General features: G+C 52.4%; 4 protein-coding genes across 4 annotated transcripts; 3 read left to right on the top strand and 1 right to left on the bottom strand.

Moving 5' to 3' along the window:
- Window positions 1–1,084: 1,084 nt before the first annotated feature.
- On the bottom strand, window positions 1,085–2,485 carry set10 (Ribosomal lysine N-methyltransferase set10; the record flags this gene model as incomplete). The annotated part of the gene is made up of 1 exon (XM_032023152.1): window positions 1,085–2,485. One exon carries the CDS (start codon window positions 2,483–2,485, stop codon window positions 1,085–1,087), a length of 1,401 nt encoding a protein of 466 aa, XP_031880030.1.
- Window positions 2,486–4,161: 1,676 nt separating this feature from the next.
- CGGC5_v014395 (uncharacterized protein) lies at window positions 4,162–5,711 on the top strand (the record flags this gene model as incomplete). Its single annotated transcript, XM_066153088.1, has 4 exons — window positions 4,162–4,174; window positions 5,009–5,140; window positions 5,476–5,492; window positions 5,589–5,711. 4 exons carry the CDS (start codon window positions 4,162–4,164, stop codon window positions 5,709–5,711), a joined length of 285 nt encoding a protein of 94 aa, XP_066007504.1.
- Window positions 5,712–11,262: 5,551 nt separating this feature from the next.
- On the top strand, window positions 11,263–12,379 carry CGGC5_v014394 (uncharacterized protein; the record flags this gene model as incomplete). The annotated part of the gene is made up of 3 exons (XM_032023151.1): window positions 11,263–11,295; window positions 11,367–11,783; window positions 11,930–12,379. 3 exons carry the CDS (start codon window positions 11,263–11,265, stop codon window positions 12,377–12,379), a joined length of 900 nt encoding a protein of 299 aa, XP_031880031.1.
- Window positions 12,380–16,066: 3,687 nt separating this feature from the next.
- Window positions 16,067–16,614, top strand: CGGC5_v014393 (uncharacterized protein; the record flags this gene model as incomplete). The annotated part of the gene is made up of 2 exons (XM_032023150.1): window positions 16,067–16,412; window positions 16,472–16,614. The coding sequence occupies 2 exons, from the start codon at window positions 16,067–16,069 to the stop codon at window positions 16,612–16,614; spliced, it is 489 nt and encodes a 162-aa protein (XP_031880032.1).
- Between the last annotated feature and the right edge of the window lie 967 nt (window positions 16,615–17,581).

Genomic DNA, 17,581 nt, shown 5'->3' with positions numbered 1-17,581 from the left:
CTCTGGCTTGGCGATCAAATGGCCAGATTAAAAACAATCTCGAGCGTTCATCCCACCGGCTTTATATCTTTCCATCGCCTCATCTCACCACCCGTCCATCGCCGGCACCGCGTCTCCGAAGCCATATCCAAACCGGGATCGTCAGCTGTCACCCCCGCCTCGCCGTTGCTGCCGGTCCATTGGCGGAAAAGATCAGGGGCAGCACGGAAGCGGAGCCTGGCGTGCCTGATTAGACCGCAGAACCCGGGTCCGTGGATCGGTTGGGAATGGGATGAACCGCCAGAGGAACGAGGGGAAGCTGGGTTGTGGGTTGTTGGCGAGATGGCGAAGTGGGTTGGGTAGCGTGGTGTTTATGCGGGTGCGCGGAGGGAGGGCATCCCCGACCCCAAAGGGGAAACGCGGGGGATCCACATTGGTTGGCACCGCCGGATGAGCGGGAGCTTGAGGAGAAGGCCTGGATTGCTGGTTTAATTAAATATTGCTTTGTGTGTGCCTTTCCTCTTGAATTTGAGTTTGAAACGGTTAATTTCTTATTGAGCCTGGATCGGATCCGAAGAGGACAGCGGCTCCGAATGAACGGGCGATCATCTAGGCTGCTTACACGTCCCTACTGGCTTCACACTCATTTCAAGACAGTTTGAGTCTACGTGCAGTGACACAATCTCAGATAAGATTAATGCCGATCATTCTCTTTGAACCTGTTCCAAACTTGGAAGCACCCATGCAACTTTATTCACCGTCATTTACTGCCGAGTGTCATGCAAGCAGGATGTCGCTCCGTCTTGTAACTGTCCAGAACTTTTATCACGCGCGAACTCACCGAACGATTTGGTGAGCAACAATTGCATACAGCAGGAGGCTTCCTAACGAAAATCGACCAAGTAAACATATGAATATGCTCACAAATTCATGGCGCGATTCATACAAGTCGTTTCTTTTCAAGTCCATATGACCGAAGCGTATGAGCCGTTTGCCCATGTTTGGTTTGACTTCATGCTCATGGTATCCGTATTCTATGAGAGGCTCTTGCCCTTAAGGAAATCTTAGAAGCCTCTGATACTCCGTCGCAACCCTGACTACAACCTCACGCTGACTCTTCAGTCATCCCCATTGACTCGAGGGCGTTCATTAGAACTTTCCTGCACTGCCTCCGGTATTCACACGCCATGAGCTGATTTCTGGTTGCCTCGGACTCGTCCAGCTCAAACTCAGACTGATCGAGTCGTTCCAGCTCCTGGAAGATCTTGTTTTGAATAATTGCCACAGTCTGCTCCAACAACGGCGTCGAATCCTCCGGAACACGACCCGTCAGAACCATTCTTAATCGCTCTTGATTCACCGCAGCACCCTCGACGCCATCCGGCAACGGCAACAGCTCATCCCGGTGCTCCTCCGTCGTCTGCGCCAGGATTAGGTCCCAGATCATGGTGTCCTGCACATGCCTAAACGCAGGCAAGATCATCTCAGCGTCGACGTCAGGTACCAGCTGCACGAACCGCGCAGCCACAGAACTTGTGTACGCCACCGGCCGCAGGGAGATGAGATAGTCCCTGGGCTTCGTCGCCGACCCAGCACCGACCTCCGCCGAGGGCGCGGCGCCTCGCTTCTGGACGTGAACGTAGTCGTTATGCAAACCCTCTGATTCGGCTATCCGAAAGCCGTAGGCCAGCATCAGTTCGGCGTTCGTCTTGTTGGTGCCGTAGTTGTTGTACACCTGGTCGCCTGGGCCGTAGGCGTCTAGCGTTCGCAGCGCGCAGGTGTCGACGGCATCTTCCGGGTGGTCCCAGGAGATCTTGGCCAACGTCGAGTGGTTTCCGACGTCGAAGAGAGGGAGGAGTAGAGAGAAGTCGTCGATGGCGCAGCCTTCTGGGAGGGAGAGGGTGTGCTGCCGGCTAGCGGGGATGACCAGGGACGGGCGGAAACTCCGACTGGTGAAGATGCAGTAGGCCCAGTTGTAAAGGAGGCGTGTGTAGTCTTTGCGGACGGGGTCTTCGCCGAAGGCAGCGATAGCTTGTTTGTATTCCGACTTCAGGCGTGCTTTGATTTCGGTGATGGCAACATGGATGTTGGTGTCTTCCAGCAGCTCAATGTCGTCGGATGGCCAGAGCGGGGGCAGTGCCCATGACTGGAGGTGTTCTGGTTGTGGCAGGGTCCTGATGTAAGGGTACCAGAACGAGTCCTTGCCAAGAAGGTACTGGTTGATGAGGAAGAAGCGACCAATGACATGTGGAGGCACGCTCTTGAGGAATGATGGTGGGAAGGGAGGTGTGTCTTCGTGGTGGAAGCCTGGGTTCGGTGTGGTGGTGGCGTTGAGATAAGATAGCGTGAGACCCAGGGGGCAGGTGACGACCGTATCGCCGGGTTTGACACCGGCACTTGCTGGGGAGACGCGGAATGAGTTTCCCGTTGCTGGATCGTTGTAGATTTCGACTGATGGGTGCAGGGCGGCTCCGTGGGATTTCGCCCACGCCGTTAGCTCGTCCATCGTGGCGCTCCCTCTAGTCTCTGGGCAGCTCTGGATTCGGGGTTCTGGGCCTGGTGAAGGAATGTAAATGAGGGACTTTCTGGATGACGCAGCCTTCAAAAGCTTAGCTTCTTTAGCAGCAGTTGAGTGAGACTTGGCGTGAGTGAACGGGCGGCCGACGTTGGAAATTTTTTAAACCGGTTCACCTTCGGCGGTGCGGGGTAGAAATCAAGGTGAAGGTGGGGTTCGCGGCCGCTCACCGAGACAGTGGACTGGATGACGCTACCGGTGGGGTGAAGGGCGGGAAGGGGGGTGAGATCGTTGGATCAGACCAACAGATCGGGGACCCCCTGATGCAGGTCCACCCATCCCTGTCAACAGACTCTCACACCGTCAACTGGCGCTATTGGATTTGACTTGTGTCAGTAGAAGCATTCTGTGTCTTGGTGTGCCAAGAGATAATTGGGCATATCTCACGCCGAGGAATCCATGGCGCGGAACAGTTGAAGATCCAGACCTTTGGAACTCTGTTGCACCCCGTTAGCGTTACCAAACCATTGGGCTTTCCTCTACGTCATTACCGCCATGAATCGGTTCATCGAGACTACAGGGTTGCGAAGGTCTCATACTTCAAGGCAGCGCGATAGGCTCACAGGATGGCGCCTGAAATTGCGCAGCAAGTTGCCGTGCAGGTGTGGTCTTCACAGAGAATCGCTGAATTCAGGCATTTGTTCTACTGCAGTAATGTTCCATGATGTCGCCCCTCGCGTCCTCGCTGTGGTTCTCACTGTCATCCCTCTTCATCGTCTTTGGTGAATTGATGTAACGTACAGGCAGCAGAGGCATGCCCTCAGAAGATTGTTACTTCAGCCGATTTTGGCAGATTCCTAGAGCTGAACCCAACCTCGAGGCGGACTTTTTCAGCGGGAACAGGCCAGGTCTACACAGTGGTATCCCAATAGCTGACGTCTCGCCGGTCCAACTCAAAGGCCACCTCACGGGTTTCACCTGCAACAAGTTCAATCTTCAAGAACCCCTGAAGAAGCCTCACGGGCGTGCCAGATGGGCCGAATCGGCGGGCATCGACAGGTAGAGCTGAACAATGGTTGCGCCACTGCGATCACTCGTTTTTGACACACCGAGATAAACAGTTCGCTCAGAGGTATAGACCAGCCATTGCTTGCGAGAGCCAAAGATGTCATGTTGTCCGTCAAGGTTTTGACCGGAAGGTCTGACGCGAGATCAAAGGTTGTGTCACTGAGACCGAACCCAAACTCATACAAAAGGTCGATGCCCATCGCATCGAAATGTCAGGAACCAATCATCAGACATTCGGTGAAGTTGGATTGCCAGGCATCCGGGGAAGTTACCCCATCACTGGTGAGATTCGTGATCGCAATTTCACAGTCCGCTTCCGTCGCTGGTATGGTGTATGGTAATCTACCAGACCGGATGTAATCGCCCCAAAGGACGTTCGCAATGGAATTGGCGTTCTGTTCCCCGGGCAGATGAGCAGCGATGATAGCGCTAACATTGAGGTGGCTAGCCCATGGCATCGTGTTGATGCCGACGGAGTAGGTAACTACCAAGGTGTTGGTACACATATTCGCAACCTGCGGGACAACTGCTGCAGAGTTCCAATCAGCCTCAAATGAGACGCGGTCGATACCTCAGCCGCGAATGTCTTGAGAAAGACGATGCACACTACAGGTACGGGATGGATACTGTGAAAGTCCCCAGCAGCGAGACGCTCATTGTTAAGGATACTGCACGCAAGCACCAATAAGCTTCACACGCTCCTCGATGGCGTCCAGGGGCGTGACCCAGTACAGTATGGCGAACGCTGCTAGACCCTCCACCAATGTCCAAGGTCCCGTAATTGAACCCGACGTTTGTTGCAGGTGGATATTGATACATGAGGCCGTCGGTCAGATCGCCAGCATTTTTGCCGAAAACGACAATGTTCATAGGTGCAGTGAGAGGCAGCGTGTTGTTGACATTCTTCAACAGGACAGCGCCTGTGGTTTCGATCTCTCGGACAAGCTTTGCGTGGTCACCACGTACGTCTCTAGCAGGCGGGCTGGTGACGAGGTCTCCCAAGCACAGTTGATATCAAGCTACAATGACGAAGAAGATCAAGGGATCTAAAGTCGAGAAGCTGTCGCAGTCTTGGCCCAGAAAGTAATACTGGGTCAGAATGCGATGGGCCATCTCGTCAACCCGGATTCCACATCATTGCCAGTCGTCACAATCTCTTTTGCGAAGTTTCTTGATCCATCAATCATATGTCTCAGCTTGCTTCTTGCCTGCCTACCAGGAGCGGTCACTGCCGCCTCTTTTGTCAGCTCGGGCAACCATTCTCTCAAGTACTTTGAATCATGTCTAAGCTTGAGCATAGGGGCAGACTGTATTTGCAACAAGTTATCAGCGCAACTTGGCGATCTTCTCCTGGATATCAACTCGAACCACTATACCACCTAAGTCGAAGACTTCTGCGACATCCGTGCAGTCCTTGAGCTAAGATGTATATGCTGATGAACGCAGATCAGGTCGCCCCAGGAGTTTCTATCCTCGCGTCGGACAATGTCGTCCGCTACGACGTTGTCCCTGGCAATGGGACCATGGCAGTGGCGAACGCAAGTTCAAACGCGAATCCGTTCTGGGCATTGAAAGGCGGTGCGACCAACTTTGTAGTTAGGACATGATTCTGCCTGAAGACTCTGTCGATTCCAAATATCAGCACGACTCTTCAGGTGTCGATGAGTCTGTCATCAGAGAGTTCATCGACGCTTCAGTTGACCTGGCAAAGCACTAAACCCCGCCATAAGCACAGACTCGATCATCACCATCACGTATAACACCGCCACCAAAAGCATCTCAGTTGTCCTACGAGGGGTAGACAAGGGCACCGAGTCGCCACGGTCGAGCTTTCGAAAACTTTCAGCCCTTCCGTCCGTGTTGACCAAGAATATGGTCCAACGTCCCTTACATTGGCATTCTCAGCAAGACAGCCCTTCCAGAAGTTCCGGTATGTCCTCATCGTTTGTCTTCCATGATCGATTTGTGTCTTCTTTCCGACATTCGGGGTTCGCAACTGCTGAACGCTAACCCATCGTTGTAACAGGGTTCAATTGGCCATAATATAGTGAAGGCCGATGTAGACGAGATCTACCGTATTTACGAGGTCTGGAAAGCCGCTGCTGAGGACATCAGTGACATCCAGGGTCTCATCACACTCTTGTTCTGAACATCATGACACCAAGCGCTAAGAGTGTAGCCAAACCCAATGCATCGGGAACGATTGGGGCTTAAATTATGACGAAACCCTTATCAGTGAGTCAGGAGAAAACTGTTCCATCGGACCACGCTTATGTCACGCGACACAGTTTGGCAGACATCTGCTGCGTGGGACAAGGGGGAGAGTAACTTTCCAGATTGAATACATGGAGGCTATCCCCTATGGCAACATACCTTATGTGATGAGCGCGTCGTTCATCATTCATTCGACAAATTGAAAGACCAAGACTCGACATCCAAGTCAGTCTGTTCCTCATAGAAGGTCGAATAATAACTCAGTCAATCGCGGTATATCCTTCTGCCCTCTAAATCTTTTCCCATACTTTCATAAAGCAGGTTACCGCTTGCGAATACACCGTTTTAACTACCGTGTGACTCTGATGCTGTGAGGGCTAAGATGGGCTAGGTCACAGAAACCCTCTGCAGATAGCCTCCAGCGTGTGTTATGAGAGCGTGAGTCGTCTTAAGCTTGCTTTCCACGCATCCACGACCTATATCCCACTGCTCCCTTCAATATCAAGACATCGCCACCTTTCTATATTGAAAACCTCTATAACCGCTATCTACAGTGTAATTCTAGCCTCATTACCATCCTGGTATGAATTGGAGGTGATGTGGACCTATGTATCGGGGTTGATAGGGACTTGTTGCTTGGATGTTAATGTTCTTGTCGGCCACAGCTTTATTCCAGTACTTGTCGATCCTTACAATCCGACCATTTATTTCAGGCTCATCCCACTTAGAAAAGAAGCTTCTCGTGAGAGGTTTCGTCTTTCTCGGTATCAATGCAGACGCTTTGCAATGAGCAGACAGCGGCTCACGTACGTCACCTGCCTCACTCCCTTCCCAATCTGGCCAGAACTCCAACGGGTCTTCTCCCCACGCCTCCTCGCCATTCCGCTTTTTAAAATGCCACATTGCGGGTCCCTCACCACCACCTGCTTTAAATTGTTCCAGGTGGCGGAGGTGCGACATATGTTCGCGAGCATACATTGGTCGTTCGTCATCTTCCCAGGGCATAACGGGCTGACCTGCGGTGATGTCGTCTTCCGTGATAGACTCCAGTTCATCCAAATCGTCGTTTCTTGGCTCGTAGGACCCATCGCTGTCAAGGTAGATGTCATCATCGAATGTTTGGGTCCCCTTGTCCAAGATGCTGTCTGCCGTAGATCCAGTCCGGTGAATGCGACATACTCCGCCATGTTCCAGCCCGAAAGTCTCTAAGTTCAAATTTGGAATATTTCTTATGAATCCTGGTGGCAAGGAGTATCCGGGAATCATATTCAAGTGAAGGTGCCGCAACGTATCCGCATTCTCCTCGAGAAAAGAGGCCAACCCATTCAAAGAGAAAGGCACTCCGTCCAAATATAGCGATTCCAGCCGGGGCATGCGCGGTAGGGAAGCAAAAAGGCACTGGTTTGTCCGGCCGAGAGTCACATACCTCAGACCTTCGGAACTAGGAACGCGTTCAGATGGGAAAGAGGGGATCTCTTGCCCGACAATGTCGAAGCAAAGCCGTAGGCTTGACAAGTTCTTCGAAGCACCGAGAATCTCGCGTAAATGGAGCATCCCGTCCGGATCCCGGTTAATACAGCAGAAATGCAGGCGTTTGAGCAGACGGAAACCATCCATGCCCCATGACGCAGTGTGGAAATTGATATGAGCGAGGTGAAGTTCATCGATGGACGGTCCACCTGACCACTGTCGAGAAGCAAATATGGCTTTCTGGAGGAAACGATGGATTCCGAAGAAGTCTTTGTCGATGATTGACTCCTTGTGGCTCTGAAAGAGCTGAGCAACGAATGGGTAGCCATCGACTGCATCCTGGAGCGGTCGATCGGGATGCATGGGCTCCTGAACAAAAGTCGATAAGCCCGGCATGGCGCGCAAGGAGTCGCAGAAAACAGGAAAGAAGTCGGCCGCGATTTTCTCGTTCGCCGCTATCGAGTTCTGACTGAATAACCGACAAGGTTGGAAGGAAACATCCAATTTCCACCAGAATAGAGACGCCGCTTCGACAAACATTTTATTGCGCCACGCGTTTTCCTTTCGGGACAGGTTCGGCCACGTGAACTTTTTCCGTTGGTATTTGCCTTTGCGCCAGTTCTTGAGGCGACACTTAGGAGGCTCCGGGCCGTCCGAGAATTCCGGGTGCCTCCCTGGACCATAGAAGAGGCGCAGATTAGACTCGTTGCCAGGCAGCTCATACCATGCGACTGTGCGAACAGCTCTGGCAAGGTGCGGCGTCGCGGCAATATTCAGGAAGGACTTTCGATCTCTCCATGTTCGGGAGATGCCAATGCGTTCAAATAATCGATCTGTTACCAGAAACGCAAAAAGTTGACACGTTTGTCGGAGTGCCTTCAAATCTGATTGGGTAAGGCTTTCGTCTGCGAGAACGGCCTCAAAGATCTCTACGGGAAAGGTCGGCGACCTTTCGCTGTGACGAACATGCGACGGTAGGGCGAATGATGCACCAGAAAGCGCATTTATCGAGTCATTCTCCATCGTTCGATTGTTGTTCCTTTGCGTATCATGAGACCATAAGACTTGGTAGTTTGTCGATTACGATAAAAGGCTTCATTCAATGTTTCGATGAACATTTTAAACTATGAGGTTTGAGTGTTGTAAAATGTCTTGGCCGCTGCCTGATTGTGACTTCCATTCTCAATGGTTGTATCCACTGTCATGCAGTAAGATTGAGGCCAAATACCCTGAGCCCTGCAGAGTTGCCTGGCTCGCCAAGCTCGCCCCAATCGCGCGACCTCAGAGTGGCGAATGAAATGGCCGAATCTGATCGACACAGCGGCGAGGGCAAGTTGGAGTACAACGAGGCCAGTTCTAGGTTTTTGCAAGATAGACCAAGCGTCATCGTGGAGGAATGAAGTCAACCGGGACTATTTCTGTTGATAGCGACTGTAGATGGAGACAATGAATGCAACAAAAGCCTTTTTCTTGTGGAACTTTCTGTGCGTTCATGGCTAAGGAAGTTAAGTGGCACTGTAAAGTTGATGTTTCTACACATGTAAACCTGAAATCCGTTTCTTACATTTATCAGTTTGTTCTGATATGCGGCTGTAAACCTACCGTAGAGTTGTGAAGCTCCCAATCCTTGTTATTTCACTCTTTGGCACTCCCGCACAACGGAAGTCAGCTGCAGCATCCCGCCGAGATATTCTCAAGGCCCTTAATCTTCCGCATTCGTTTTATCATTCTTGACATTGTACCCAAAGCTCTCCTGAACCTTGACCTAAAAGTTTCGTACTATTGCGATAACGAAACGACAGCGCTGGGCGACGATGGCAACATGAGGCGATAGATGAAGACGAATAATTAGGGAGGGTATGACAACAAGGTAAGCTTTCAAGCCAGCAACCTTGGTTTCTCGATAAACTTACAACGGGTAAGCAAAGTTTTACAGCTTAAAACTACGATCCACATTCAAAGTAAAATATTAGAGACAAAGCATCAGCCAGGCCGTAAATATCCAAACTATGCAGAATCTCTTCCACGAATTTTGCTCACTTCACACTCCTAACATCTTTTCTAATACCATGCTTCGCCGCGTATCAATCTTTTGCGATGCCTCACATTATTTCCCAAAAGATACGACGCCTAGTATTTCGATCTTCAAAGTCTCCTGCACCCAAACAGGCCCAACCCCACAATCCAAAAGCTAGGTCAATAGAACCAGTCCCTGAAGGCTACACAGCGCCAACAGTTCGGGCACCGAAAGGGCGTTCGCAAAATGTCTTCCGACGCGCTCGCAAAGTTCACCCAAAGCCTAACCTCGTTAGAAACCCCAGAGTAGTCAACGGTTACTTCATCTCTGGGTACGCCACGATTGAAATCATTCCGGCCGAGCTCATTTTGTTGGTAGCCAAAGATCTGGCCCCAAGGGATCGTGCAATGTTGGCTCTGACGAGTAGGATGATGCTCTTCAAAGTCGGGCGGCAATGTCTCGTCGATTTCAATTTGAGTATGAAACCATGGACAAGGTTCAGGTTTCTCCAGCAATTGGAGTTGGAAACACCTAGCATGAGAGACATCCTTTGCTATCGGTGCGAGATCTTTCATCCACCAGAATCCTCAGAGCCACCTAAGTATTTGGAAGGAAGTGTTCGGCGTACCCGACCCTGCTGGGAGATGTCAATATTTGGGGGTCTAAGGACACAAAGGGAATACTCGTCTCCTCTTCTACCGCCCAAATTACATTGGAACATGATAAGGGCTGTTCTAAGTTCATATCGCAATCGCCTGGATTTGTACAGTCCGGCAGATCTATCTTCTAGGACTCTTTTCACACGCGCCAGCCACGAAGCCAAAGCTTTGCTGGTTGCAAACTGCATCATAGCTGAACGAAAACTATTACTTCGAACTGTTGTTACATTGCTACCATCTAAGGAGAAGGGAAATATCCGGAATGCAGTACCATACCTTTTCGGTTTACTCGAAAATGAGCCGAGCCTTCGTCAAGTCTGTCCCCACCTCAAGTGGCGCGAGATATTCCCGCATATCTTCATGGGAACACCACCTGATCCAGCATCAAAAGGCCTTACAATGCGGGATCCCATGGATCATAAGCATGATGACGTTTGGAACAATGAGAATATGACAAGAGCAAAGCGAGGGCGTTCTGTCATCTGTGGTCATTGCTCCACGGTTTTCAACTACAGTTGGAGGGACTTGGGAAAGAGTGACTCAAGAATCGTTTCACTTGTTTCTTACAAGACTTTAAGGGAAACAATACGTGACGTCTCTTTCGACAGCCAGTGGAAGTGGCACACGGGTGACCCTTTTTGCTACAGCGTCTTTGACCGCCGGGTCTCGAGCTTTGGGATGTATGCCCCAGCCACATGGATTTGTGCGACAAAAGATATTCCAGAATTTGATACACGAAGGTGTACGCTCGAACTAAGATGTTTCGAAGAATTAGATACGTTGTAGCGGCTGGATAGAGATCGAGCGTCCAAAGTCTTCAGCCCGTGGAACAATGGCGATTCCGCCTTCCCGTCCGGGCTTGGCACTGGGGGAAGACGGCCACCTGGAATGCGCAAAGCCCGTCATATAATGCGACTGCGTACACCCCTTTCACCGATTGCCGATTGTTCCTTGTGGTTTACAAGATGAGACTGAACAGTCAATCAATCCCAAGGATGGCGAGATTGAAACTTGCACCAATCGCACAAGACCCGCATAAACCGTGCGGCAACGCCCTGTGTCATTCTTATCTCCGGACTTGACTTACACCGCAGGCAGAGGACCTGTCTCAAAACCTAATTGAAGAGACTTGCTGAGAAATCCGAAAATAAATTATTAATTGAACCGCGAATAATCGATTAGAGTATGGTGTTTGATAACGTTGGCTCCTTGGGTCGGGGTAGTATAAGGTGTGGTGGCGAAGCAATCATCAAGATCACAGAACTATTTGGAAGACAGGACATCATTGTTTAATTCAACTATCACTACTCACTTAAAATTCAAGATACATTGACGAAGAAATGAGCTCAATCAAGAACGTAGCAGTCATTGGGGTAAGTTGCTGTCCAAATCTTCATTGCCGGTGCTCGCGAGTTTACGCTTCGATTAACATAATATCATGTAGGCCAGCGGGAGCATCGGAATCCATGCCGTCCCCGCCCTTCTGGCTGCCGATTTTGTTGTGACTATCGTTACGCACTCTAGCGAGGGGAAGCGTTTCCCACCGCAGGTGAAAATTGCCGTCACCGACTTCAGCCCGCAGTCGTTGCAGCAAATCTTGTCAGGACAGGACGCCGTGCTCTGCCTTCTCGGCCACGCTGTCTTGGATAGACAGGTCGATGTCATACATGCCGCTGAGAAGGCTGGCGTCAAGAGGTTCATCCCTAGCGACTTTGGTGTTCCGAAAGGCCCTAATGATGTTCCCGAGTACCGCGCCATTCTGGGGAAGAAGGCGCAGGCTTTGAACCTTTTGAAGGAGAAGGCAGAGAAGAATGGCAACTTCACCTGGACATCGTTCTTCAATGGTCCTTTGCTTGATAGGGTGAGCACCGTGTTATCCTTATCGTCTTGGTCGTCCCTATCTTCTCTGTTGCTTCTGTCGTGTCTCGTCGTCTCTGCTGTTCCTGTTGTCCCCATCCAACCAAACAGCAAACTTCGAGTTGATCTTGTTGCTAACCTGTTGCTAAGTCACTGGGGCTGTTCCCAGACTTTGGTTTTGATCTCAAACAGCACTCGGCTACCATCTACGACTCAGGCAATGAACCCTTCACTGCGATGAGTATCGCCAAAATCGGAAAGCCCATCGCAGCTGTCTTCGAGCACCCCGAGGAAACGAAGAACCGACACGTTAGCATCGCTGCTCTGACTACGTCCCAGAGAAAGATCCTTGCCGAGCTGGAGAAGCAGACAAACACGAAATGGAAGACCACGACGGTCAGCACGGACGAGGCCAGGCGAGAGGGGCGGATCAAGCTGCAGGATGGCGACTACAAGGGGGCATATGTTGCGTTCCTTGTCGCCCAGCTTTACCAGGATGGAGCTGGGAGGTCTGTCTTGGACGGGGTGGATAACGATCTGCTGGGGGTCGAGCAGGAGAGTTTAAAGGACATCGTCAAGGGTGCACTTACCTGGGCCTGATCAGGGAACCTGTCTGAAGCAAGGCGAAATCAAGGCAGTAACTCAAGCTTTTGGGTAGCACAATGTCTTTCAATTGAGGGGTTCGTTGAACTCAAGCCTTATCATCTCCACAATGCTAGATCGTCAGAAGCCTAAGCAAATACTGTTTCCAGGGTTCGTCGGTAGTTGGGCGCCGACTGTTGGGCTGGCGATCATCAGCCTCCGTTGCCTGGTCGAAGCTAACTCTATTTCGTCAATATTTACTTGGGTTCCCATGGAGTGACGCGACCCGCTGGTGGAGCTGGGCTAGTCGGGCTTTATCCAGGGCTGACCCAAAGCTTAATCAAATCAACAGGTAAATAGCTGCCCAAGGAGACGCCCCAGGTAAACGATCGCCGTGTTCGTGAAATCATGTTGACACGTAGGGCCTCTAGCCTGCGAATATTCGTGTCAGCTTCAGCCGTTAGCGGTCGCGGTTCTCTCAACCTGACGACGCCGTCAGCGGCTTGGCAACTTTAGTTCCCGGAGTGCGCTCCGCCCGGCACCTGCGGCTTGCGACTTTGTGGGGAAAGCTGAGCCTCGCATCAAAGGATGGGAGTCGTTGCGTCGAGTCGTTGCATCGGGGACGGTTTGTCCAACAGCATGTGGCTATCGCCCGATTGCTGAGGGGTTTCTTCTTCTTGAGTAATGTTCGCGTAAGATGGCTCCTTGCGGGCGTGCATGCTCAGCTACGGCGCCAACAAACCCTCTTTCTCTCGTCGTTGACCTTGGCGTTGATAATGATGTGTGGCTTTGCGGGGTCATCAGCGTGCAAGCCAAGCGGCGGCCAAGAATAGGAGAATTGTGGCTGTGAGCATGTGAAGTTGTGCTGCTTGGGGGCCGAGTGACGAGATAACAACAAATCAAAAACGCCAGTGAGTCGCCCAACGGGATGCGTTGAGATGACATGACGCATTCGGTGGTGCACTGCCAAACTGCCAACCCCAATATTCCGGATTCTAGAGCGCCATCGACCCCTTTTGGCTGTGCTGTTCGTGCTGTCAAGGCGCTTATCGGGCAAACCAGACGTCGACACAAGCTTTGTCGAAGGATCGGGTTTCGTCAGACTGTAATAATCAGCCCGTGTTTTCTTGGCCCTTCGTCTTAGCAGCTTCGTCCGGTCGTCATCCTGTCTAGCTGGGCTGGGTGGTGGCATGGCCCGAAGTGTCCGGCTGATGATGTGGCCATGGCGCCATGGACCGCGCCACGACGATCCCATCTTACCTTTTTCTCTTACTTGGACGGGTGGTAAGGTAGCGTAAAAGTATCGTCAACGACCGGCGCTGCCGGTTGCCGAAGCCCTCAGCGGTGTACTCCATACTCTCCGTCCGCGTCGAAAGACAGTTGAGGTTTGTAACAGGATGCCCAGGAGTCGGCCTATTGCCCACTTCACCGAGTTTCGGCACGCCCCTCCTCCGGTGCGGCACCGGGCCCCTCTCTCCCACTCTCTTCTCGTTTCCCTGATGCAGCAAGCATGCTTCGTACAGAGGTACGGATACCTGTGAAACGTAAAACGCCCCTCCCTCCACCTGCGTGTTGGCGGCCCCTCTTTTGCGGGAATAGACGGGAACGTGAGATGATGAGGCCCGCCGCCAGTAAATTGAGGCCATTGGGAAAATCATTTTTTACGGCCCCCCCACGGACACGCGCTTGCAATTGCAGGTTGAGTTGAAAATCCGCCCGTTTTAGTTTGTGTGTGGTTGCGTTTGCGGCGGCGGTGCGTGAGGTTCTATCTTGCGTGCTCTTCGCAAGACTCATCTGACATGTCTCTGCACACCCAATCCTCCCGCGCCCTTCCCGCATCGTCACCGTCATTTGATCCAACCCGCAAGTGCCGGCGCTGGGCGCATGTCTCGGTGTCTAAGACACTCTCAACCCTTTCCAGGGCCCTCACCGCAGGTCAGGAGGGGGCTCGCCAACCTGCCCTGGCGAATAGCACGATTCGGGCCCCTGGATAAGCCTTATCGCTTCATGGGCGCATGGCATCGCATCATGGGGGCGGCGGGCGGTCAATCAGTGCGTGCAATGTCTTAGTTGTCGCCAGGGAGAAAAGAAAGAGAGCCACATTGTTTACAACCATGCGCCACAGCAAAACACGAACCACCACCACCACAGCCAGAAAGCCAAGGTGTAGATCCGAGTGTTGTATCTGGGAGTAAACGTCCCCCCTCCGGCAGAGCAACCCCCTTTCCTCGCCCGGCAGATGTCATCTGCGGCCTGGGCGGATGTGATGATGCGCTGCCCTCTTCAATCGCATGACCGCCGCAGCCACCCTGTCCACGTCGCGGCGGGCTGTTTCCGTCCACTCAGGGACGCAGAGCTGACACCGCCCATCACATCATAGCAGGACGACTATGGGAACCAGGGCAGGGCGCGCGGGCGGGAGGTTTGGATGCCGGCCGGTGCGGGCGGGTTCAGGTTCAATTTGGGATTGGGATCCAAATGTTGTGTTGTTGGCCCTGCATTGCACGCTGATGTGTACTGAGCTAAGCTAAGCTGATGAGTACCATGTACGGATACGGATACCCTCTAAGCTGTAACCTTAGTCCAACTTGTCCAAGTGGCTTGCTTGATACGTACCAATCTGCCGCCTCACCAAAGCCTCCCGGCAACAACAAATTCAAGCAGCATCAACAAGAAAATTTCACTTAATTCATTTCTCGCCAGGGGACCATGATGGAAACAAGGAGCAAAACGTCAAGCCACGAAAACTTCCCGCGTGCGAAGCTCCAGTTCTTTCTTGCTGCTGGCCCTCAGACATTGCGTGGTTCGGCCCTTTTTGCGTCCCATCATTCGCGTGTTCGTCCCAGGTTTCTAGAAAGCAAGGAGGCAACGCGCCAAAAGCAAAGCTGTGAAAAAGAGGTACCGATGAAAAAAATTGCTTGCCAGGGCCCAGTTTAATGCCTTGTCCCGGGCAGCGTCCGGGCCAGACGGAGCTCTCAGCGCACCCTCCCGGCCCCATCCTCATTACTCATTCTAGGCCGAATTACCTCAGAAGAAAAGACTCTGCGGCCTGAAAGGAGGCCCCCTTCAGGAGTCGTCAAGTCGCTTTTTGCAAAATGATGCGGCTAACGCTTGCGCGCTTGTTACGTTGTTACTGGCTACACACTCTCGTCCAAGGGTGTGTGCCTCAACTATTACCTAGTACAACGAGCAACATACGTACCGCCAGCCCACACCACACTAGCCACGCTTTTTTGATGACACCCACCCCTACCTTTACCTTGGTCCCTACCTGGACGGACCTTTGCGGCCACCCAAATTGCCCACCCATCTGATGGAATGGCCTGAACAAAAGTCTCAGTGACCGCATGAGTAGGGATCGGCCTGGTTCCGTTGGGCGCCGCCGCGGGTCTGATCGCCATCGCTTCTCAGATTTTTAGGGCGCCTCGTCTCGAACGATCTGAGCTTTAGATTGGTGATCACTGCATAGGGCTTCCGGCACCCGCGGCTTATATAGTGGGCTTGAATCCCTCCTCCCCTTTCGTCACCGTTCCTGTTGACTTCGTTGCTCGGCACTGCTTTCGACTTTGATATAAACATAGGGCTGCTCCTCACCATTCTGAGCCCCTACCCATCGATTCCCAACACAGATTCATACACTAGCACCAAGAAGCTATACACCCACGCTCATCACCACCTGCTCACATCCACACATACACATCCAAGATGTTCGGTCGTCAACAACGAAACTTCCCCAAGCGAAGCGGCTCCGGCTACTCCTCCTGGCCCGAGAGCGACAGCGAGGACGACATGATCAGGCCCTGCGCCACCAACTCAGAGAAGCCCGAGGCCCACGTCACCATGACCGAATACGCCCCGGCCACCGCCCCGGCCGCTGTGGAGAACGCCGCGAACCCGAGACCCTCCCTCACCGGCCGCCGCTCCTCCGCTGACGGCGCCGACCTCGAGGAGATGTGGGAATGCATGCTGGAGCTGCAGCAGAAGTACCACTGCTACAACTCGACCCGTATGGAGATTGCCGCTGACAGCGAGGATGCCATGGAGATGATGCGTAAGTCAAATCTCAGGTCCGAGACACACATAGGCCAAGATTGACTAACATGAGAATAGCTACCCGCGCCTGCATGGACATGCTCAACGACTCCATCGAGTCCCTTCCCGAGGAGGGCTGGAAGAAGCTCAGCAAGTACCTCGTCCCGGAGTGTGACGCGTGTCAGAAGCCGCAGAAGTGGAAGTTCTGGAAGCATGCCTAGACGCTAGGTGCTCTTTTCGGACAGCGATCTTTTCTCCCTTCAGCGATGCGCGGAGCATAATGGCTCTGGTTAGAATGATACCCCATTTTACACATACAAAAAGTTTGGTTTCACATTTTCACACGGCAATTATTTCGGCGGATGGTACGGCCTACATGGACGGAGGGCGGATCGGCGGGACGGGCATGGCTTGGAATCCCTTTTGTTTGCATTGAGGGCTTGCTCACATCATCACACAATACCCCATATTTTAATCGGCTAGATCAATCAATCACACAGTCGCGATCTCTTGCAGAGCCTCTTTCCCGTTCCGTTCGGATTACCTATTTGAGGCAAACGATGAGCTGATGATCACCGCTTCGTGCTACTTTTCGTGGGACGATGGGGTGCGGGGTTGTGCTCGACGAGCCGGCCGTGTTACTCGGCCAGAGGGGTCCGATGCAACCTCCGATCACGGAATCAACAGTTGCGATCGTCATTGCGTGCGCCCGCCCGATGTGACCGGAAACTTCAATAGTGTGCCGAAAAGCACATCAAGTCACAGCTACAAATCGCCCTGTGCGTGAGATCGTCGTCGTGCCGTGAGTCACCGGCAGTGCACGATGGCTGCATTGGAAAACGACTGCCGGAAGTTCCTATCCCATTGTGGATTATGACCAGTCATCCGGCCTGCTCGAAAGGGGATGTCGATGTCGTGAGAGACTGACTAGCTGCCATTGACTCCGACAGCCAGCCTGCCTCGGAGCTTCATCTGAGGTCTGACATATGTCACCAAACCTTATTCGCCAGAGACTCAACCTTGGGCGAAAGCCTAAATCATATCACCGTGGGGGTGAATGCTAATCGGCTGTGTGGTTCGGCGTACAGTTGCATCGCCCCCGGAAGACCGGCAACATGGTCGTGTGAACTACGAGGCTGAAGTCAAACCCGGCGGTCAAGAAACCCCGGACGTCACGACCGGAGGAGC

Source organism: Colletotrichum fructicola (assembly GCF_000319635.2).
Source record: "Colletotrichum fructicola Nara gc5 chromosome Unknown KSG_Nara_v1_contig09, whole genome shotgun sequence".
Taxonomy (NCBI): Eukaryota; Fungi; Ascomycota; class Sordariomycetes; order Glomerellales; family Glomerellaceae; genus Colletotrichum; species Colletotrichum fructicola.
Note: the sequence above shows the minus strand (reverse complement) of the source record. Positions and strands in the feature narration are given on the sequence as shown.